This window comes from Lytechinus variegatus, chromosome 5, assembly GCF_018143015.1.
Source record: "Lytechinus variegatus isolate NC3 chromosome 5, Lvar_3.0, whole genome shotgun sequence".
Classification (NCBI taxonomy): Eukaryota; Metazoa; Echinodermata; class Echinoidea; order Temnopleuroida; family Toxopneustidae; genus Lytechinus; species Lytechinus variegatus.
In genome coordinates this window covers 6,224,928-6,250,218 of record NC_054744.1, presented here as the reverse complement: position 1 = coordinate 6,250,218, position 25,291 = coordinate 6,224,928, and the positions used below count along the sequence as shown (strand labels likewise).

At 36.1% G+C, this 25,291-nt stretch overlaps 1 protein-coding gene across 1 annotated transcript; it reads right to left on the bottom strand.

Moving 5' to 3' along the window:
* Positions 1-526: 526 nt before the first annotated feature.
* LOC121414836 lies at positions 527-20,893 on the bottom strand. The gene is made up of 4 exons (XM_041607892.1): positions 20,719-20,893; positions 19,440-19,529; positions 14,609-14,764; positions 527-825 (listed from the first exon to the last, which is right to left on the bottom strand). The coding sequence occupies exons 1-4, from the start codon at positions 20,867-20,869 to the stop codon at positions 527-529; spliced, it is 696 nt and encodes a 231-aa protein (XP_041463826.1). The 5' UTR covers positions 20,870-20,893.
* Between the last annotated feature and the right edge of the window lie 4,398 nt (positions 20,894-25,291).

The following is a 25,291-nucleotide window of genomic DNA, read 5'->3' as shown; positions in this document are numbered from 1 at the left end:
ACACAGAAAAATGCTGAAATTTTGATCTAAATCGGAAAACAAATAACAAAGTTATTTAATCTTAAAGATTTTCATTATTCTGGTGAAACAGTTTTAGGCATGTCTTCATAAATATTCATTAGATGGGCTGATGATGTCACATACCCACTTGTTCTTTTGTATTTTATTATGAAATTAGGTTTAAGACAAAAAAATTCTATCAAGAACTAAAGCAATTTGATTCACAACTGATTAAGTACATTTATTCAGTTATTTATTGTCGAAACTTATTTCATCATAATGAAGACACATCATTTACACATATATGAAAAAATGAATAAAATATGATTTCATGTAAAAACATAAGAAAAAGGGGGAAAGTAGGGATATGACATCACCAACTACCTAATAAATATTCATGATGATGTGCATAAAACTGTTTTCACAAAATATGAATAAACTTTTAAATTTAATAACTTCGTATTTGTCGTCCGATTTTGATGAAATTTTCAGCATTTTGCTCAGTGAATTTTATAACCAGTGACGCTTAAGACCTTATCCAACCGCCACATGGTTGATCAATCATCCAGTCCGCACCCGAAGCACGTCTCACTCTCAAGCCAATGCTGTTAATCTTCACTTGCACTTCTGGACGAAACTTGATAAAAGGGGTTGAATTCCCCTGAAGTCCCACTGCAAAGTTTCCCTCCGAGTGGTCAAGCCAGAACGAATCGTACCCAGATGGTCCGCAGTGAAGCTGGCCCAGCACTGGACCAAGGACACTGGACGATACTTCACCACGAGTTTGTTGGGTCGACATAACTTGCGAGGATCCAACGCAGAAATCTGATTAGAGTAATGAAAGTTAGTTGAGTGGGGTGTAAATGATTTGATATAATCCTATGCAGTAGCGTACCTAGGATTTTCCACACAAAAAAATGACCAAAAAAAGGCATTCAACCACAAATAAAGGATTTCGTGCCAGAAAAAAATTGGCAAGCAAAAAAAAAGTCTTCAACTTCTCGTCAGGGGGGGGGATAGGTCCCTTGCATGGGTTGTGACTCGTCGGGGGGGGGCAGTCTGCCCCCGCCCCCCATAGGTACGCTAGTTATCCTATGGGTTTTCATTATGATCCAAAGGCAGGCCTCCAAATCATTTTCCTGGATCATCTCTCGAAAATTGTGATATTAACCCCGACCCCCTCGACCTCCCCAACCCCTCACCCGATCGAGGATGGTGAGAGTCCAAATGCCCCTTTATTCATTTTCATTTCATTTCATTTCATTTATTTGTCCGCTGAACGGATAATTGTATAACTTGACAATTCTTGCAACAAACATAAAATTCACAGAATAACATAACAATGAACATACCAGTAACAACGGCACTACATAAAAACAAACCGTTACAAAAATAAAAGATCATCACCATCATGTGACTAATTAAATGTGCATAAAAGCTTTGGTACAAATCAAACCAGAAAAAAAATACGTTTATGTCTTTTAAGTCAAATGGCATGCATGGGAGTAGGAGGAAAATAGGGAAAACAGTAAGAGGGCCTATAATTTTACTACCCCGCGAGGGCATTAAGATGAAATGCCACTTTAGGCATAACATGTTCGCTGAATATGATTTACCCAATTATGTATTCAATTATGTACTCAGGGGCGGATCCAGCCTTCGCCAATAAAGGGGGGGGCATAGGCGGATCCACGGGGCGCCCCCCCCCCTATTGGCGGAGTAAAAAAAATGGGAAAAAAGGGAGAAAGAAAGGGAAAAAGAAAAAGAAGGGGAAAGAAAGGAGGAAAAAGGAAGAGCAACAATAAGAGGAGGGAGACGAGTGAACAAAATAAGGTCAGGAGAAGACTTGTAAAATGATTAAACAATATATTTCATGTCATATCAAATTTTCGCTCGCGCTTCGCGCTCGCATAGCCCGTTCGATGAGACACATATTTTGCTCTATAGGCTGATATGTAGCTTAAAATATCAAATTTTGAAGTTATTATACAAAGCATATTTCAGCTCAGAACTCGAGCTTTCATTATTTTGTTTGATTTACAAATTAGAGATATTTTAAGTGCTCTGTAAATGCCCCTTTTATTGTGAGGATATCATTTGCAGCTTTTTGCGATGTGCGCTTGCATTATTTGATTTACCAAGTAGGCCTACATATTGTCTTGTTAAGATTCTCAATTCTATAACAAACTACTTAATGTTCCCTTTGATGACAGTTTATCAAAAATTTCGTCTCGCGTATTGCGCTCGCATTATTGTTGAAAATTATCAACTCATAAATCATATTCATGATTACAAAAGTGCTTAAAATGTCCAATTTTTAGGCCTCAACAGTGGCGTAACTACGGGGGGCATGGGGGCACTTGCCCCCCATCGATTGGCCAAAAAAACCCGGGGAAAAGGAGAAAAAGAGGGAGAAAGAAAGAAAATCGTGGTGGGGGATGAAGAAATTATTGTATATTACATTATATTATATTATATAAGCAATATTTTTCATAACTTTATGAAACAAAATTTGCTTAGGGCCTTTGTGTTCATCATTCCTGGTGCTCGCATTGTTTGTTTAATTCCTGAATGTACTAAAACATCCCGCTTTCAAGTCAATATACACCAAATAGGCCTATAGTTCCAGTTATCATTGTTTTATGTAGTAGCTTGATACTATGCTTCTTTTTCATGATTATCTAACGTGATTGCCCCCTTTTAAGGTCTGAATATAAAACATTTCAAATCCGTACTTACGTTCGCGTTAGTGGATTGGTGAGATATGTTGGCTCTTCGTGAATTCTAAAAAAAAAATCTTAAAATGTCAATTTTTCTGATATGAATATCGAAAATTTTCAGCTCGCCGCACTCGCATCATTTTTTATTGAAATACTTATGGTCTAAGTGAATTCCTACGAGCAAGCATTAGAATGCCCCTCTTCGGGTTTGAATTAAAAAAAAATTCAGCTCGCGCTTCGCGCTCGCAATATTTGATTAGTGATATAGGTATTATGTTCATGATTACAATGAAAACAAAAAAGTGTTTCATGTGTTTAAATGTAATTCTAACAAAATAAGCATGTGCTTGGTGCTCGAATTAGATGGCTGTGGTGAGTTACGTATGCTCTTCATTAATTTTTAAAAAAAAGTCCTGTCCCTGTTTGGGATCAATATATGCAAAAAACAAATCAGCTCACGCTTCGCGCTCGCATTGTTTGTTTAGTGAGACAGGTATGTATCATGATGGTAAAAATAGCTTATAATGTCTCTTTTTTTAGGTCTGAACATAAAAAATTCAGCTCGCGCTTCGCGCTCGCATTAATTGATCAGTGAGATACATATCCGTTTAATGGCACAATCCTTAAAATTTCTCTTTCAGGTCAATAAAGGCCTACCTGGCAATTGAGCGCGCTTCGCAAGCCCACTTAGTGACTCAAAATTTTTGCTGGTGCCCCCCCCCCCCATGCCGTGAACCACGGTACGCCACTGGGCCTCAATGTCAACAAATTTCACTCGCTTCATTAGGCTTATTACATTCCTAAACTCCTTTCAATCTCTTGCCCCCCGTCTTTGGAACAAACTCCCTCCATCTCTTCGAAACCTCTCTTAATTTCTTCAAAAAACATCTCAAAACACACTTATACAGTGCGTATCAAAAAAAAGTTTACACTTAGAAAAAATCCTGTAAAATTATATATTTGTAATATTCCGACGATTTTTCCACATTTTAGCATTGGTACAGATCCATTTAAGCAAATGACGATATAACTGTCGAAAAATATTTCCACTTGAGTGAGCACCACTTACTTTTGAAAAGTTGGTAAAAAATGATTTGCGCAGAACTTTGAAATAGTTATGCGAATAAAAGTAGACCTTAATCATGAAGAACACGTGGAAATTAGCAAGTAAAATTAATATGAAGATATCTTTTACCTTTTTAAACTTGTTTCCTTGCCCAAAACACTTCGAAGAGTGCATTGCGCCCCATCCCACTCCCCCACACACCGAGTCCATCGTGACGATATTTGCTTTACACTGAGCTGTGATTTACATGAAATGGCTTAGGCTTGATTTTCATTTTGTTAATCATTGCCAAGCTTGGGAAAAGTGTGGAGAAACAAGTATTAAATGAAAATGAAATGTAAACCAACTTTAAATGATAAAAACTTAGTGAAAAATGCTGGAGATGTCTGATATAAACTTTTGTTCAGATTCAGTTATGTCCTCAGATCCAGCTGGCACAAAAAGGGTAAAGGTTGTGCTTACTAAGTGTTGAAATCTCAAATTTGGGCGGCAAAATTGTTACAAAATGCTTGAATGTATCCGTTTTATTTCAATTGGCTAAAAGTGCTCGGGAAATTTATGAGAAATGCTTCGCAGGGTAAGTTTGATTTAGCCCTTTCCCCTTGACACAGCGTGAAAACAAGCATTTCTGCGCAAACAGATTTCTGCGAGCTTTACAAAAATGGACAGTGCTCACTCAAGTGTAACATTCTGTCAAAACTTTTACCTTCATTGGATAGATGAGACCCAAACCCATAATTATATGTGAAAAAATTACCCACATGTTGTATATTTTTCAATTCCCAGGGCTTTTTCAAAGTGTAAACTTTTTTTTGATACGCACTGTATAACCATAAACCTTAACTTGTCTTATGCAATTAACAGCGCTTTGTATCCTCTTGAAAAATCGCTATATAAATCCAATTATTATTAAATATGATAATAAAATTTTCATGAATTCCTAATAACTAAATTGTCCCTTTTTCAGAAACGAATATCGACAGGTTTTATATCACGCTTTTAGGAAGAGGAATAGGAAGATAGTAATCATTTTCATATGATGACAAAATGTCCTTAGGCCTAAAATGTCCAGGTCCTTGGTCAAAATAATAATAAAAATATCAGCTCGCGCTTCGCACTTGCGTCATTTATTAAGTGCTATCCACATCAACTTCACAAATTCCCTACACAGTGTTTTTGATAGTGCTTAAATTCACCCTTTTCATACCGGAATATCAAGTATTTTCCGCTCGCGCTTCGCGCTCGCATTATTGATTTTCATGATAAAAAAATGAAATGTATTCAGAATGCCCAGATTCTGTCTAACTCTAAAACACGCGCACACATGTTTATTGTGTTACGCAGCTTGATCTTTATTCAAAACGTGCTAAAATTATCCAGTTTCATATCAGAATATCAAAAAGTTTCTGCTCGCGCTTTTCGCTCACATTATTAATATAAGAAGATACTAGATTACCCATCCTTCTTCAAGATTTACAAAACATGAATAGAGTGTCCCACTTTTAGGTCTGAAATCTCTGTTATTTCAACTCGCGCTTCGCGCTCGCATCAATTGTTTGGTTTTATACCTATAACGTTAATGATTACCAAAAGTGCAATTCTTTAGGTCAGAATGTCAAAAAAAAATCAGCTAGCGCTTCGCGCTCACATTATTTAATAGTTGAAATATGTATTGTCTTAATGGCTAACTGTAAAACGTCCTTAACAGGTCCCTTTCCAATCAAGCCAGAACCCATATAAAAAATTACTGCTCGCGCTCGCAGTAATTATCTAGTTACAAACGCATCTTGTTAAGGTTCACAAACATTGGCCAGAATATTCAATTTTCAGGACAAAAAAAATGAAATTTCAAGTGTTCAGCTTGCGCTTTGGGCTCGCACTATTTGAATAGGGCTTATGAGATTGTTATACTTTTTTATGTTGCTTTATCACAATAAAGCTAAGAAATGACTGTTAGGACATCGGCGTTTTGACCCCCCCCCCCCCGATATTTCACGACCACTGAAGGAAAAATAGAGAAAAGAAAAGGGATAAGGTTGAATTATTAATTAGTTTTCAAATGTTATGTCAAAATTTATCACAAACTTTGATTTTTGTAATAAAAATGTCGAAATTTTTGCTCGCTCGCTCGCAACTTCCTATTAATTTTATGCGATACGCCGTATCGAGCCCCCTCAATTTTTTGCTCATAACGCCACTGGACCAACTCCTTCAAAGAAACAAACAAAAATCAAATTTGAGTAGCCAATCGGGGAGAATATAGGTGAAAAAATGTTCGCCCCCCCCCCATTGGCGGGAGCTGGATCAGTTTCTTTCAGCCACATTTCCCCGATCGGCCGCTCGAAGTTGATTTTTGTTTGTTTCTTTGAAAAGTTATTAGTATGTATCTCTATGACATAGATATATAATAATCTCATAAGCCATAGCTAGTGCGAGCGAGAAGTGCGAGCTATTTTTCAATTTCATGTATTTTGTCCTTGAATTTAAACTTTCTGGGCAATGTTTGTGATCCTAAACGAGATGTGTATATAACAAAATAATTACTGCGATCGCGAAGGGCGAGCATTTTTTTTACATACGTTTTGATATGATCATAAAAGGATCGGTTAATGGCTGCTTGCAGTAAGCCATGAAGACGTTTCATATTTTAACAATCAAATAACGCGAGCTGAAAATTTTGACATTTCTAAAGAAGAATTCCTGAAGAATGGCAATTCTAACACTTTTTGTAATCGTAAAAAGGATAAGTATATATATAACTAAACAATTGATACGAGCGCGAAGCACGAGCTGAAAAAATATCGAGATTTAAACCTAACAAGTGGAATGCCTCTGGCCGTCTCACCTGCATCACGCGGTTCAATATAGCAGCAGTGCTGACTTTGAATACTACTCTAACTCGCACAAGATGTTCAATGATACATGGTTACTCTTATGTCCACTTTTTATGAACTAGACCAATAAACTTACAGAGATATGATGGTTATTCAACAAAAAACCCAACATGGCCAAAGTTCATTGACCTTACATGACCTTTGACCTTGATCATGTGACCTGAAGCTCGAACAGGATGTTCAGTGATACTTGATTACTCTTATGTACAAGTTTCATGAATCAGATCCATAATCTTTCAAAGTTATGATGGTAATTCAACAGATACACCCAATTCGGCCAAAGTTCATTGACCTTTGACCTTGGTCATGTGACCTGAAACGCGCACAGGATGTTCAGTGATACTTGATTACTCAAATGTCCAAGTTTAATGAACTAGACCAATAAACTTTCAAAGTTATGATGGTAATTCAACAGATACCCCCGATTCGGCCAAAGTTCATTGACCCTAAATGACCTTTGACCTTAATCATGAGACCTGAAACTTGCACAAAATTTTAGTGATGCTTGATTACTATTATGTCCAAGTTTCATGAATCAGATCCATAAACTTTCAAAGTTATGATGGGAATTCAACAGATATCCCCAATTCGGCCAAAGTTCATTGACCCTAAATGACCTTTGACCTTGGTCATGTGACGTGAAACTCATGCAGGATGTTCAGTGATACTTGATTAACCTTATGTCCAAGTTTCATGAACTAGGTCCATATATTTTCTAAGTTATGATGACATTTCAAAAGCTTAACCTCAGGTTAAGATTTCGATGCTGATTCCTCCAACATGGTCTAAGTTCATTGACCCTAAATGACCTTTGACCTTGGTCATGTGACATGAAACTCTAATAGGATGTTCAGTAATACTTGATTAACCTTATGGCCAAGTTTTATTAACTAGGTCTATATACTTTCTAAGTTATGACATCATTTCAAAAACTTAACCTCAGGTTAAGATTTGATGTTGACGCCGCCGCCGCCGTCGGAAAAGCGGCGCCTATAGTCTCACTTTGCTTCGCAGGTGAGACAAAAAATGGGACACTCTATTCATTTTTGTAGATCATGAAAAGGGTGCATAAGTAATTGGAAATCACATTAATTATATGCGAGCGGACAATGATTTGAGAACAAATGTGTGTGTTTCAGATTTCGACTTAGAATCTTAATACTTTTTTATCATGAAATCAATAAAGCGAGCGCGAGCTTAAAATGTATAATATTCTTCTCTAAAAGGGTCAAATTGACCTGTATTCAAGCACTTTATAGGAAAATTGTGAGGAGGATATGAATCACAGTTTAAAAAGAGCTGATATGTTTCATTATTATTACTATGAGTTTTGACATAGGACCGGGACAAGAACATCATGTCATTATATGAAAATGATCACTATATCTTCCTATTTCTCTTCCTAAGCGCGAGATGAAACTTGTCGATATTCCATTCTGAAAAAGGGGCAATTAGAGAAGTATGAAAATGATCACTATATCTTCCTATTTCTCTTCCTAAGCGCGAGATGAAACTTTTCGATATTCCATTCTGAAAAAGGGACAATTAGAGAAGTATCATTGGCATTTTAATTCGTATGCTGTTGAATTTGACTCCAATTCGAAATATAATATGCTATTTAAGCATGGCCGTACACCCCCCCCCACCCCGAAACTTTTAAACCCCGGTTTGAAACCTGTATTTTTTACTGAAAATTTCACAAAACTAAAAAAATATATGCACGAAATCCTTCAATTTCAAGTTCACTTTACAAAATGAAAAACCGCCCCAATAAACTACTTGATCGCTTCCGTAAGCCTGTTGCCTTCTGAAAGGGGAAGTTCACCCTGACAAAAAGTTTATTGTAAAAATAGCAGAAAAAATAATAAAAAATTTGCCGAAGGTTTGAGAAAAATTCATCAAATAATTAAAAAGTAATTAGAATTTCAATTATTTGATTTGTGACGTCATATGCGAGCAGCATTCCTACATAGCAAATGGTAAAAAAAATCAATGAAATGTCATTTTCTCAGAAAATTGAAAATGGTTTTCACGGTACCTTTTGTATATCAATAGACAAATTACTTCACACCCGATCATGAATAGAAAAAAAAAGTCATCAGGAACCATACAGAATTTGAAATTCATGCATTTTATTCATGCAAAGAGTTGCCAAAGCATGTTGTACAGTATAGCTTCTCACACATTTGTATACTTTCCCCCATACGTGTACTGTATCAAAACACTAGCTTTGTATCAAAGCAATAGCTTTGATCCAGCTGAGGCATGGCGGCTTGTCATTGTTCTAAACCCATCTTCACCCGACAAAGGAAATTATAATTGGTATGGTGTCGAAAATCTGTCTATCTGACGGTCAATTGGATCAGGGTCGCCCTATCCACTAACCCGTCTCTGTGGTCTAGTGGTTAAGGCACCGGCGTTCAAAGCTGGGGGCCCGGGTTCGATTCCCGGCAGAGACATTTTTTCGGCATCACCAATTTTTCCAAAGGGTAGATAGCTCTGGGGAATCTTGATTTAAGCTACGCCTACCATTGTTCTCTTCATCCATTTCTTTACACAATATATATATATATATATACATGTATATGAATATATATATATATGCATGTATATATATATATATATACACACACAACAAAAAAAGTAAGTCCCCCCTTGAACAAACATCAATAATTTCCGAACCAATGCGAGTTTTTGATATATTTTTACATGAGCGTGTAGGTTATTTTATAAGCTACCCTCTGAATAAATGTTATGGACGTATTTTACGTCATGCTTCAGTGAGCACCGTCGGAAGGCAAAAAATGTCACTTTTCAAAAGTCACAAGCCAAATATCATGACTTTGATTCCATTTCATAGGAACCGATTCCACATTCTCATCATGAAAAATAGTTCGGCTCGTAAAAGGTACTTTCTAAAAGACGATACATCTTTTTTGGCTAAATTTCACGGTTGAATAAACACAAGTCCAAATTTGCTATAATTGGAATTTTAACACATTTTTATCAATAAAAATGATCGAATATGATGACATTTATTTTTGGGAAGAGTATCTTCAACAATATTTATCGTTTCACGGTTCAATGAACATTTATTGAAAACAAAAAATACGATTTTCGAATGTCATAGGCAAGTATTGTGTCATTTTGGTAACTGAAACTGATCTTTTATCAATTTTTTCGTTATGTTCATGCTTCAATGATTCAAATGCGTTTAATTAAACATTCCTGCTTGAATGAACATGTGGAATGTGATTAGCTCTTTTTACGTTATTGGAAAAAATGCAATTTGTAACTATGGATATCTGTCACAAGCCTCCTTGCATGGTTCATTTGATTTGAGTTTTATGAAAATCCCTATATGCTTAATGCATCAGTGATCACACAATATTCGAAAATTATGCAAATGGGAAGAAAGTTCAAGGCCTTGGCCCCACTCTGTGACGTATCGAATTGTTATTTTGGTGTGCGCGCCTTTTGGATAGTGTTACTCTGAAGCCATGTGCGAAGTTCATGAAATAACTGTTGGCAAAAGTAACAAAAACCGTCCATGAAACAAACCCTTATTTCATATTTGTTAAAATTTTGACTTCCTCTCTCATAGACTTGTGTACATTATGGGTGCATATGTTTAAGAATAAGTAACCCTTTATTAAATATGGTGGAACTTTTTTTCAAGGCTGTCTTTAGCAATGTCATTTGGCAGTAATGTTTATCAACCTATGGGCAAAATTCTGTGCAAAAATGAAATCGATTTGTTTGTTCATGGATGAGTGAGCACGCATCAAAGTGGGAAAATGGGTATTTTTAATGTCACAGACTAATTTTAAAGGGTAATAAGGTAAATATTGGGGGCAAATTCGGTTTCAAATGTGACTTTAATTGCTGTCGTTTTTATCATCCATCATTTCTATCACCACACACTTTTCGAACTTTTAACATTTTCATGGTTGAGCGAGCACATTCGAAAACTTAGGAATAAATACTCTTTATACTGCATAAATGTATTCTTTCCTAACAATTTCCCATGATTTTCCCAAAAGTTTATTGTTGTTTCACTTGACAATGAGGAAGAATATTGGAATATTTCATGTAATAAAATGAAAAAGAAATGGTGAGTGAGGTCATCAGTCCCCTATATACCGATCAGTTTTGTGAAATCAAGCGAAACTTTTAAAAGTCATAATTTTCTTATTTTTTATCCGACTTTGATGAAATTTACATTGTTATGCTTGTTTGAATGTTCTCTTCTTATTCACATTTATTTTGTTGGGGTGGACTTGTCTTTTAGGTGAGATAACGGCTCACTAGGAAACCATGGAGCTTTGAATATCCAATTTTAAAGTCAATATGCACAAATTATTTTGCTCGCGATTGGAGTTTCCATTCTGTTCATGCCTACGAAAAGTACTGAATAAGCAAGTTCACGGTTAAGGCGCTGTCACACCTTGGCGTTTTAGACAGCGTATGCCCGACGTATCAAAATTTCTCTAAAACGTCGGCATACGCTGAACTTTGTTGTTGTTTTTTCAACGCTGGGCGTATACTTAGCGTATTCATAACGAGTTAGACGTATACATAACGTATTAGTAACTTATATCGAACGCTTATTCGTTAACTTATAAGTAACGTATTGCTGGCGTACACAACTTATGCCCTACGATAGCCTAACTTACGCATAGCGCGCGGCAGCGTATCGTGATCACTGACGAACACGTGTCGTAGCCTATAAAAATGCTGCCGCTCGACTATAGACCAGTTCGTAATTACTTCATGGGCAATTTTGGTCAAATGACCTTTCATTTCTTTCATCATGATAGGCAGATTTCAAAGCAAGATATTACACAAGCTTGCCTTACATAGCAGGATGAAGGAATTGAATAGACCAGGTGACCAGAATAGCACACCAATGAACGCTTAATGAAGGTATTTGTTGCATTCCTACTTTGAATGCATATCTTAGCATGTTGCACAATGTACTTGACAAACTGTGAAATACTAGTTGTTCGTGGAAGCATTGTTGTTTTTTGTGGATGTAAATAAAAACGACAATTCAAAAGAATATATGAATAATCAAGACATCAAAGTTGGTGCTTATCTCATTAGATTTTAAAGCACCATGTCACTTTAGTGCAAATGACCTTCTTCTGATCATGCGCAGAAAGGAACTGGCTTATTCAAATCATAACCGCACGATACATCACCGTATCAACACCACCGCCATGTCGAAGAAAACTCCTGTGAACCCCACCTTTATATACCAATTCCTATAAACGTTGTCAATACGCCATTATACGGTCATGACGGTAGCTGTAAGTTATAAACACGTTCAGTAAGTTTTGTGGTCGTCCGAGCACGTCTTCATACGTCAATATACGTTGGAGTTACGTTACACATACGTTCAAAGCACGTTACTCATAGGTTAGAAGTATGTTTTAGGGTACGCTGGACATTATCTCGACGTACATCGACTTATGAGTAACTTATGAGTAACGTGTGTCAACGTGTATCAACGATCGCGTAACTTGCCTACAACTTATGACCCACGTATGCGGGACGTATGAGCCATACGCTGGCATACGTCGAAAATTTTTGTGCTTGCACAAAATTTTTCGACGACCTCGCCGTATGACGACGTATACCAGCGTGTTTTAGCGTACTCTTAACGTATGCAAAACTTACCCGTAACGTATTCGACGTACGCCAGCGTATTCGCCAAATTCCTCATACGTCGGGCATACGCTGTCTAAAACGCCAAGGTGTGACAGTGCCTTTAGATCATGATCAACTTCTTTCAAATGACCTTTGTGATTTTTCATTAGGATAAGCACTATCATTTTCAAATGTAGATGTTGCGTAAGCTTTACCGGTAGAGTATTCAAATTTTAAGAACAAAATGCATTGTATAGACCAGGTGACTAGAATAGTACATCAGGGATAAAGTTTGGAAATCTGTTTTATTGTCTGCCCGGTTGGCACATTTGACTATTGTTTAGGCTACTGTCAAATACCAGTGATTATGAAGGCTCTATTTATTACTCTTCAGCTTGGATGTGATAAAATGAATTTAGTGAGATGTTGCGTAATTTAGTGATAAATGAATTAGTGATATCACTAATTCGAATTTTTGATATCACAAATTCATTTAGTGATATCACAAATTCGAATTTGTGATATCACTAATTCGATTTAGTGATATCACTAATTCGATTTAGTGATATCACAAATTCTATTTCTTGATATCAAAAAAGGGATTTGTGTGAAAAACATATGGGAATTAGTGATATCACTAATTCGATTTGGTGATATCACTAAATCGAATTAGTGATATCACTAAATCGAATTAGTGATATCAGTAATTCGAATTAGTGATATCAGTAATTCGAATTCGTGATATCACAAAATCACAATATATATCAATACGGCTTGTCACACCGCCCGAGCGTTGTTGGAGCGGTCGTGGAGCGGAAGGGAAAGAGAGTCGAATTTCGCTCACAAAATTGGGGGAAAAAATCGAAAACAAAACTCAAAAACAAAAAAAAACAATCGAAATTGGTGAACGGTAGCGAGCGGTAATGATTTTTTTTTCTCCGCTCCAACAACGCTCGGGCGGTGTGACCAGGCCTTTAGAATCCGCGGTTTATGGTCAGAAGTTTTGTTTAGCTCACGCTTTGCATCATTGCATCAATTGTTTAGATAGCTACCCATCCTGTTCATGCATGGTCGCAATAAGTGTATTAGAATTTTAAGGTTTGTGCTGGAATATCAAAAATATTCAGCTCGCGCTTCACTCTCGCAAAAATTATTTATTCAATTCAATTTTTCAATTCAATTCAAGGTTTATTAAAAAAACATGAGTCGCAGCCAAATGGCTGAATTGTTCATGTATACAAAGTAAAAACAATTAAAAGACTCATTACATATTTCAAACATTAAAAAATTAGATAGCCATTCTGTTCATAATTACCAAAAGTGCTCAGAATGTCCTTATTTTTAGGTCACATTGCCACAAATTTTCAGCACGCGCTTCGCGCTCGCATCAATTGTTTAAATAAATACCCATCCTGTTCATGGTCACAAAGTTGCTTAGAATGTCCTGTTTTGGGGTTGGAAATAACAGAAATTTTGAGCTCACGCTACGCGCTAGCATAAACTGTTTAGTTAGATGCCCATCCAACTCATGGCCAAAAGTGCTTAGAATGTCAAAATTTTGTGTAAAAAATTAAGATTTTTTAAACTCGGGCTTCGTGCGTGCATCAATAATAGTTACCCAAAAAGTGCTTTAGAATATCAAATTCTCAGCTCGCGCTACGCGCTCGCATAAAATGTTTAGTTTAGATACCCATTCTTATCAAAAGTGCTTAAAATGTCTAAATTTTAAGGTCAGAATATCAAAGATTTTCACATCAATCGTTTAGATAAATACCCATCTAGTTCATGGTTACAAAAGTGCTTTAATAGAATGTCCAGTTTTTTGTTGGAATATAAAAACAAAATCAGCTTGCGCTATACGTGTTCGCATAAAAAATGTTTAGTTAGATACCCATCCTGCTTGATGACCCAAAGTGCTTAGAATGTCAGAATTTTAGGTCAGGTTATAAAATATTTGCGCTCGGGCCACGCGCTCGCATATCCTGGTCATCATTCATGTTCATGGGGGAGCCATTTATTTTCTGGAAAATTACACAATGGTATCAAAATCTGGTAGGGCCGGCGGTGTGCAAGATTATGTAAATGCACCTGCCTTATTAGATATCCCATCATGTTTGTGAGAAAAACTAAAATGTACTTAAAACTACAGACTTTAGCGTAGACTGCCCCTTAAACGAAAATATTTTTTAAAAACCCAGATTTTAGCAGCCGACTAGTAAAATACGGTTGAAAAAATACCCCCTAAATTTGCATGCTTCCGCCGCCAATGTACTTACCAAAAATGATCATGACACCTTTACTGTTGGCCTTACCAACAAACGCAAGAGTATGCCCAATCCCGCGTGTTCTCAACTTCAAGCCAGTCCGATCGTTTGAGTATGGTATTATGTTTGTATCCAGTGCGGATTGATATGGTAAAAAGAAACTACAATCTGGAGTAAGCAACAACAACAAAAAAAATGCTACGAAACTATAGGAACGATGTATTTCAAACCGAGAGGTGTTGTGGCTCAGATGATAAGTCTCCAGACTTTGAACCGGGTTCGAATCCCACCGCAGCACTCGCGTCCTTTGGCAAGGCCCTAATCTTCATTTGCCACTCTCCATCCAGGTATAGTAAGAGGAAACTTGGGAGAAAGAAATTACGCGAATGCTCGAGCGTCCGATAAAATGTAGCCGTGCTAACTAAGCCGGGGTAATAATAACTATGTAGCGCTTGGAACCATTAGCATTAAGCGCTATATAAATATTGCATAATCATTCTGATCATTATTATTGTTGTTGTTAATATCATTGTTATTAACAAGGCAAGAGGCAAGGCCCAATTAGAAGACCGGCCAGGGCTGGCCAAGACGATTGATTTTTTCTTCGGACACTAGCCGGTCTAGCCCTGCTAAATGTAGCTATCCCAGTTGTGGCAACAATCCGAAAATGACTGAATTTTGACGAGAATCCCATGAAATAGCCTAAGCGGGTTTATAAAGTATGAATGATATAGCTAGCTTTCCAAACGATTAATAAAGTGGACAGTTTCAATTTTCTGTTTTGTCAAAGCAAAAATAAAAAAAGAAAGAAAACGGAAATCAAATAAGGTGTTCAATGGTCTGTTAGGCAAAACGTAAACGAAAAGATACGTATTTAAATTTCTTCATTTTAACAACAGAAACACTAAAAGTTCAAATGGTTGTCAAATTTCCAATATGCAGAGAAAAAATATATAACTTAGAAAACAGTATATGCACAAAGCGGTTTGTTTACCACAATGTTTAATTTTGTAAATTCTGTTGCTCAGTGATACAAATTATTGATATTAAATGATGAACGACCGCTGTCTGTTTTCGTAATCATAGTTTTCACTCAATATTTCGTGTGTGTGTTTTTTTTTTGCCTTTTCCGTTTCCAAAGCAGAAAAAATATTTATTTATTTATTTATTTATTTTCGAATATTTATACAGAGTGGCCTGATCAGCATAAAAATACATACTATGCACGAAAAAACATAGTAACAGGACATTATGAGATACAGAAAAAGGGAATAAATACAAGGTAAAAATACGAAAATGTGTTACGAGTTACAGATGGCAAGATACATGATAAAAATATGCAAAATATTAACATTAAAAGCTGGTCTACCTCAGGGCTCTGTGATTATATATAAGCATTTAAAAAGATGAAAGATCGTTAAGACACAAGGCAATGTATTACACAGTACTAATAAATTTAATTTTGGAATTAAAAAAAAACAAAACAAAACAAAAAAACAAGCAGAAGACATATTGCATCATTTGATAATTTTATCACTTTTATACATCAAGATAAAAAAGATAAAAACAAAACAGATAAAACACAACACGTTTTAATGTCTAGATAATAAGTGGTAATAACAGAAAGACAAGAAATGAGCAGCAATCGATACCAAATGTTACTATAGGAACGGCACGGACAATAGAATAGTGTATGATAAGTGTATTGTATAATGATTAAAATGAACGATATGATTTGTCTATATGTGTTTAAGTTGGAATTTAAAGGAATGAACAGATCTTGAAAATCTTATATGTTCAGGCAGTTTGTTCCAAGTGAGAGAGCCTAAAAATAGGAAAGATATTTGGTAGAAGGTCGTACGACATTTTGGCAATCTCAAGAGCAATTTGTCAGAACTACGTGTGGTTCTAGAAGAGACATCATCGACAAATGAAAGTCTATCGTATAAAGTGGCGGGCGATAATTTATTGACACACTTATACATAAGAACACATGCGGCTCTATGGAGAACTTTGTATAGAGAGGGCCAATTTAGTTCTTTAAACACGATTTCAGAACGTGTCATTCATGTGCGATTTGATATCAGATACGCTGCCCTTTTATGTAACCTGTTAAGCGTGTCATAATTTCCTTCTGATCTTCCAAACCAAACATTAGAACAATAAAGGATATGGGGAATGACATATACCCAATAAAGTTTGGAAAGTTGAGATTGATTAAAATAATGTTTATTCCTGCGAATAATTCCAAGCTTACGTTTGATAAGGTTTGAAATTGAATTGGTATGTTGCTTAAAGTCAAGGTAATTATCGATTGTTACGCCCAGACACTTCACTTCATTTTTACATTCTAGAGTACAGCCATGTATATTTATTGATATTTGCTGATTATGAGTAGTACTTAGTTTTTGTTTTGAGCCTAAAAGCATTACTTTTGATTTATTATAGTTTAAGATCAGTTTGTTATTTCTTACCCATGAATAGGTCTCGTATAGTGCATGGGTTAGATTGGTTTCGACCTCTATTTTAGTCTTACCAGATACTGAAATAGTAGTGTCATCTGCGTACATATACACTGAGGCACTAGTAACATGATTCGGTAAGTCATTGATAAATAGTGAGAACAGAACCGGGGCAAGAATTGAGCACTGAGGGACACCTACATTAATTTTTTTTTTAGAAGACTTTTCATTACCAATAGAAACGAATTGTCTGCGATTTACTAAGTACGACTCAAACCATTTTAAACACGATCGAGAGCAGCCACATGATTAAAGTTTATTGAGGAGAAGCGAATGGTCTACGGTGTCGAAAGCACGACGTAAGTCAATGAATGCAACACCGTTCAGTCTCCCATTATCTACCTGCTTCGACCAATCATCAACCATACAAAGTAGTGCTGTCTCGCATGAATGATTAGGCCTGAAGCCAAACTGATTTGGAGACAGTATTTCTTGTTGAAGAAGATGTTTAAGAAGGCTTGAACTTACAGCTCTTTCAATGATCTTGGAGAGCACAGGTAAAATAGCTATCGGTCTATAATTCTGAACAAATGCTTTATCACCTGATTTGGGAATTGGTTGGATTCTAGCAGTTTTCCATTCGGTTGGAAACAGTCCTTCATTTAATGATAAGTTCAAGATATAAACAAGAATAGACAGAACGATCGGGACTGTAATTAAAAGTTTTAACAGTTTTACAGACAAGTTATCATGTCCAGTAGCTTTCTTGCACGAGAGATTATTGATAGTTTTTACCACAAAGTCGTGAGTAATCAATGGTGCATTGTATTCTACGTTTTCAGTGCGAACATCATATTGAGATGTCAAAGAAAATGGAGAGATTTCATTTGCACTATTAATTTCACCCATAAGTTCTTCGATCGAGTTGGTAAAATAATCATTAAAGCAATCTGCCACCTCCTTAGGCTCGGAGATATCATTACCGTTCTCTGCTACCAAGGCAATGGGTTTTTCACTTTGTCTTGGTCCCTTAGTGATGGTTTTCATAACATTCCAGAGAGCATTCGGGGCCGTATGATTATCATTGAGGAGATAATCCATGTAGTTGGTTTTTGCTCGTTTGAGTTCCTATCTAACTTGTTTTTTCAAAGATTTATATTCATTCCAGTGAAATGGTGAGGAAGTTTTTCTGGCCTGTCTAAGACAGTGATCGCGCTTATTCATTAAGACTATGATGTCGCCGGTTACCCAGGGGCATGGGTTTTTTCTTAGACGCTTTCTTCTATACGGTATATGTTTATTCACACATGACATTATTTTTGTATACAAAAATTTCCATGCTTCATTAGTGTTATTGAAGTTAAATATTTTATCAAGATTTTGTTCCGTTAGGTCACTATGAAATTCGTCGGTATTCAGATGCTTGAAATCTCTCCATTCGATAATATTCAACAGATTTTGAACACTTATTACCATAAACAGTAAATACAAGATAGTGATCACTGAAAGATGTCGTGTATACACCTGTTATACTGTGTTTTTCCGGATCAGTACAAAATATCAAATCTATTATTGTTTCAGAATACGATGTTTCTCGAGTAGGTATGTCAATAAGTTGATGGAATAATAACCCTGACATAATTGATTGTAATGTATTCGAGCATGGATCATTCTTTGTAGGGCTCATGTCACAGTATCTGATAGTACCTACGTAGGCCTACCCATTTACCACACCTGGGTGAAGAGTTCCAAATGTAGAGAATCGCCTTGTAAGATCGACCCGATTTGGGTGCTGTAGTGCGGTTCGAACCCTGGACTCTATGCAATTCTTCAAACTTATACACTAAGAAAAGCACATCTAAAATATATCAATTTTGAGTTACACACCCAATTAACACTTCATTCTTTTTTTCATTCGAATGCTTGAATATATAGCAGTGATTATTGTTGAAAAAGTATCAAATTATATCATAAAATGATGTAAATATTTAAAGAATTTCCTTTTATTAGTATTGTGTACAATATTAAGTTACTGCTGTTGAGCAATAATCCAAATTTGTTCCTAATTGTGTAAATACGGTATTCTATTCCGACGGTGAATTATGAGATGTTTAAAATCAAGACATATTTTCCTCGCAATGGTGCAAAAACATGCATGTGGTGCGCTAGAATCAACTAAACTTTCACAGATAACCTTTCTATCAGTCCGAATCGGAATAAGAATATTCCTTCCTTTTGTGCCGAGTACTTTTTCTCAATGATTTTTAATTCATTTTCATGCTGATTTTCAAAATCGAACTAATCATACCACATGAAGGCCTTTGATAGAGCTTAAGTCAAAACAAGATGTGCGACTCATAATGATCTTTAAAATGACTTACATTGGCAGTATTTTCCTGCATAATACTTTGGGCACCGACATCTCTGAATGCCCCCTTCTTCTTCTCGGATGCCACCATTCTTACAAGGATCTAGAATATATGAGACGTATTATAAGTAAGCATTTCAGACGTCTTAACAGACGTCATAGCAAAGGATCATAGTGATGATGATAATGATGATAATAATAATAATAATGATAGTAATATTAATAATAATGATAATAATAATAATGATGGTGATAATAATAATGCAAGACTTATCCCCCCCCTGCAGCAAAAAGAATAAGAAAAAACGAAAAGGGAAATGAAAGGAAAAGGACAGGGTAAAAGGAAAATGAAAAATGGAGTGGAACGTCCGTGCACCCTTCCGACATGAAAATGAAAATGACGAAGATGGAAAAAGACAACAAAAAAACTGAAGAGTTACAAGGTATTCCTAGATCCTGTTCATGCTGTAAAAGCTGTGGTGTTAAAACTGAAACCAATTGGTGTTAATAGAGGACCACACCCTGAGGTGTTAAAATTACACCCTAGAGATTGAACATAACACCAAAGAGTGTACATGTAACAACCAAAGGTGTTGTAATAACATCTATAGGTGTAAAACTAGCACCAATTTAACAACGGTGTAAAATAACTGGTGTGGTCCATTGGCGGCGGAAGCAAAAAATTTTAGGAGGGGACAACCAAATTTTTTTTGACAAGCCCCCCCCCCCCAAAAAAAAGGGTTCTCAAACCAAAAAAATTTAGGGTGGACGTAGGAAAATAAATTGACAAGCAAAAAAAAAAGAAAAAAAAAGGTCATCAACAACAAATTTAGGGGGACCGACCCCCCTCCCCAAATTTAGGGGGGACACGTCCCCCCCCCCCCCGTTTCCGCCGCCTATGGTGTGGTCCTCTATGTACACCGCTTAACACCACAGTTTTTGCTGTGTACACATCCTATCCCATTCAGTCGATTCGCTCCTTCGCAATATCAACCAGAAAATTTCACAATAAGTTTTATTTCATTTCTTTATTTCCATTTTCAACGATTACAGTTTGTTTTGTATATTTTGACATCAAATAACAAAACAAATTTCAAGTATCCCTGTACAAAAATGATATTCAAGATTATATACATATCAGGTTGGAAATGGAGGAGCTAGGCTGCTAAAAGCGGAGCTTGTAGGGTGCAGCCTCCTAATAAATATTCTTGTAGTCACATAGCATATAAAAAATTGAGTGCCCCAACCCTTGGAAATTTCCGGAACCACCCTTGATGCAACTACCAACGTACCCGAAAGGCAAGCTACAAATTTGCGTCTTGGTGACACATATTCTGATGCCCATGCCGTTAAGATAGGATTAACTTCTTCAAAGTTCATCTGACCTTGGTCATGTTCATCGTTTTTATTTTCCTTCCCACAGAAAATAGTTGGTGATGCCATTACACTTTGTGCGCCTGTTATAGAAATTAGACATAAAATATACGAGTATGAATAATCAAATATTGACATGGTTGATGAATAAGCCTAGAATGATCCTGATGCACGTGGCATCACAATAAGTGAGATGAATATTTAATGGTGTACAAATACTCTTAAAAAAATCAGTCAAAATATAGGGTCAGCTGGGTGCGACTGTTATTCTAGTTTTAATTAACTATTTTCTAGTCGTATTTTATACTAGAGCAAAGCTATTTCTGGCTACAATATATGTCAGAAATGTGACTAGACATATCAGATGCACCCAGCTATTGGTCTAGTCAATTTGACTGCACCAGTAAACAAAAGAAAAACAACCATGAGAAGTCTTCTATCATACAAAACGTTGCGTTGAAAAACAAAATCAGCAAAAGATTAAATAAAAGAATTTTATTTTTAAAACATCAGTCTAGGAGATTCAGTCACTTCCGTCAGGTCTTTTATTCCAGCAATATTCCAAGAATTAGTGTAGAATAAAATAATAATGTTCCGCTTTATCTTTTGAAACATTTTTATTCAGTTAGTTTACGAGAAGCCTATACTTTCGCAAGTATCATAATTCCTAAAAAGAAATGTCATTTGACGGGTGTATCTTTTGAAAAAAGAATGACCTTTGATTACAAAAATATATTATAATGTGTCACCTTATATCCATTTTCTAAACATTGTGGTGAAACAAGAATCTTTATATATATAAAAAAAAAAATCACCGACTCTTACCAAGCCAGAAGAGTGAAAGTAAGACCCCAACACGAAACATGATGGACATGATGGCGGCAAGCTTTATCTGACTGATGTACACTTGGAACTGCTGAAAGCTGTGTGAGCTTATAACCTCATGTATAGAGACAAACTTTATAGTCTTTGTGCTTTGATTTTATCGATTGAATTTAAACTAGCTCGTTAATCACGACCAGGCTCTTCGACTCGATAAAAGTAACTATTATTACCCCCTTAGAGTGTGTTCTTTTATTGCTAATTAGGCATTATGAACCATTTTTTATTTCCCAGCATCCTTCATTTGTTTTATAATGTTATTGTTTTAAAATTCCTTTCACGATTCCAGACAAAGAGACAATGTTCATGTTAAGTCTCTTCTTATATTTACCTTTTTTATTAAGTATTCGATACCAACTGGTCTAGACAGCGAGAGCCAATACACGACCAACTGAGACGTCTTATGTTAATAAAATCTAAAGAGATTCGCATTAATGTTCATAAAGTTAAAATCGAGTGTATATAAAACGGGTGTTCCAGTTTGATGAAGCTTTGTGGAAGAGCTATTACCAAGTTCGGAATACTTATGAGGGCGACATTTTTATGTTGTGACTTTGGTTGGAGCTTCCTTACAAATTTAAAGGAAGGGGAAAAATATTCATTCGACTTGCTCAACCCATTCCGATTTTTTTAAATTGATATTTCTGATTGACAAAGACAATCTGACGCTGATTTCCCTTTGCCCAAATTGGCTTTGCAAATTCGATATCCGATTTTGATAATTTTTTTAGCATTTTGCTCTGAGATTTTTACTCTATTCATTTAGATGTAATTTCAGCCCGGAGTCTACCCCTTTAATCAATCCGATTTTCATATCCGCCATCATATATAGGGCATAGCGGATAGAGGATATAAAAAACACAAATTTTCAAGAAAGGGTGGTTTTGAAAAACTGGTCAACATGGTCAATCGCGGGTCAAACGTATTTAACACTATCTAGGCCGGGGGGGGGGGGCTCGGAGGCCCCCCCCTAACGAGTCGTGCGATATTTTCGCCGCGCAAATTTTTTTGACCGCGCTGCTCGTTGACTTTTACTTTCAAGACTTGCGCAACTTTTGAGACCAATTTTGCATCACCCGGGTACGCGGTTCCGAAGTTACGCAACGTTATGTAAGTGCATGTCAGACCCAAAATTGCTCAAAAATGTGATTTCGTGTACAAAGTCAATGTAAATTGTGTTTTCAACCGAAAATCATAAATGTATGATTATTTTTAGTTTTGCTGGCCTAAATGTATGTATTTTATGCTGTTTATGATCTTAGAAGAGTCCCCAATGAATTTCATTGAAAAAACAATGAAAAACAAAAGGTCCAAAAACAAAGAAATACATAAGAAATTGCAAAATACAATATAATATGTAAGAAATTGATCTGATATCACAATTCTTTTCATTTACACTTGCTAAGAACATCACAAAGAGTTTCTATGCCAAAAATTAGAACATTTGGAGCTTTATTTATGGAGTTAGAGGAAAAAGTATGATTTCGCATACTAATTACGCATAAATTAGCATAATTACGTAATAATGATTCGCATGAAATAAATTACTATACAGTTTTGTGGATTATATCCTAGACAACCTGCGTGCCAATTTTCGGCGCGATCACACGGTCGACGGCCGAGATCTTAAGGGGGGCCTGGGAGCCCCCCCCCCCCGGCCATATGAACTCCCAAAATACCCCGGCCTAGATAGGGTTAAGGTATGTTTTTTTCCAAAGCTTTTTCTTAAAGTTGACCAAACGTGTTTAGGATATGTTTTTTACCCAAGCTTTTTCCCCGACCATTCTGGCGACAACTTGTTGAAGGGCCAAATTGTGTAAATAAAGCCCGCGAAAAACTTGTTAAGGGGGTTATTTTGCACACAGAGAAAAAACTCGTTTAGAGGGTGTTTGAAAATAATTTGGTCACTCATGTGTACATCAATACATTTGACTGCACTCCCCCCCCCGGGGGGGGGGGGGGTTGCTACTACTCATTGACCAAATAAATTCAAATACGCACTCTTGTTCGGCCTGAAATTATAATTTCGATATTTTTCTATCCAATGAGATTACACTCTTATCGGGCCTAACATTAATTTATTTACCGCCTTGCATAACTATAAAGCTATTATACTATGGATTTTCTCAGAGGGTATATAGGCCGACAAGACATGCATTTTTACCATTGTCATTTTTACCATTGTCATTGCCTCTGTTATCTTTATATAGGCGTTAATTTTTCCTTTGATCAGCCATGCATGATACCTCTGCCAAGACACCGATAAATTGCCAATTCGTCTACTGCCAACTCGTCCACTCACTCACTACTTCTTTCATTTAGTCTAATGCCATTCCGTCCATCAACATAATATTATCGTCCGACACCCATTTGGTCCATAAACCAATAAATTGGTCCGATTATCACTTCGTCTAATCACCATTTCGTCTATGACCATTTCGTCCCATAACCAGTTGGTCTAAAATCCATTTCATTTTCATTCATTTTGCGCAATTTAACACTTAGTCCGATATTAGACCAACTAGTATATGGACTAAATGGTTATTGGACCAACTGGTTATTGGACGGAATTGCATTAGACTAAATGAAAGTAGACCATGTGGTGAGTGGACGAACTGATGGTAGACAAAATGATAGTAGACGAGTTGGCAATTGGAGGAATTGGTATTAGACGAATTGGAACAAATCGAGACGATTGTATCAAGGGTTTTGTCAGAAAACTGACTTTCACCACCGTGGAGAAAATTGGTTTCGAACCCGGGCCATGACTATCCCCCACCCCAAGGCTAGGCCATTGCCACCAATCGAAAAGGGATTTTAAAGGTCAAGTCCACCCTTTAAAAAAATGATCTGATTAAAGGTCAAGTCCACCCCATAAAAATGTTGCTTTGATTAAATAGAGAAAATCAAACTAGCATAATGCTAGTATTTCATCAATGCTAGTATAATTTCATCAAAATCCGATATAAAATTTTAAAAAAAGTTATGGCATTTTTAAGTTTCGCCTATTTTTCACAAAATAGTGATATGCACAACTCACTGACATGCAAATGAGTCAGTCAATGATGTCCATCACTCAATATACATTTTGTTTTTATTGTTTGAATTATACAATATTTCATTTTTTACATATTTGACAATAAGGATGAACTTGATTGAACCATAATCTATTAAACAATGCAAATTCCACGTGTTCCTGGAGGAATTAATCGTTGTTCCATTTGACATTGAGGAGAAAATTTGAATATTTCATACAATAAAATAAAAAAGAAACAATGAGTGGATGACGTCATCAGTCTCCTCATTTACATACCGTCCGGGATATACATATAACTTGTTTTGTGAAATTAAGCGAAACTTTAAAATGTCATAACTTTTATTTTACATCCGATTTTTATGCTTGTTGGATTTTTCTCTTTTTATTCAAATCAATTTTTGCTGGGGTGGACTTGTCATTTAAACACTGTAACTTCAATTAAGCTAATGCAAAAAAGTGTGCTCATGCCTTATTTTGGTTTATTGTTATCCCTAAATATTGACGAAGATGCTAATAAAATATAACTTTTTCCCCTTTATTCCGTTAAAAATCGTGTAATTTTTTCATGTATT

What these genes read in the sequence shown, in the direction of transcription:
- LOC121414836 (XM_041607892.1), bottom strand. Translation starts at nt 20,869, where the DNA reads ATGGCATCACCAACTATTTTCTGTGGGAAGGAAAATAAAAACGATGAA. An exon ending in ATTTGTAGCTTGCCTTTCGG is followed by an intron (nt 19,530 to 20,718) that starts GTACGTTGGTAG and finishes CATATATTCTAG; the next exon opens with ATCCTTGTAAGAATGGTGGC. An exon ending in AGGTGTCATGATCATTTTTG is followed by an intron (nt 826 to 14,608) that starts GTAAGTACATTG and finishes TACTCTAATCAG; the next exon opens with ATTTCTGCGTTGGATCCTCG.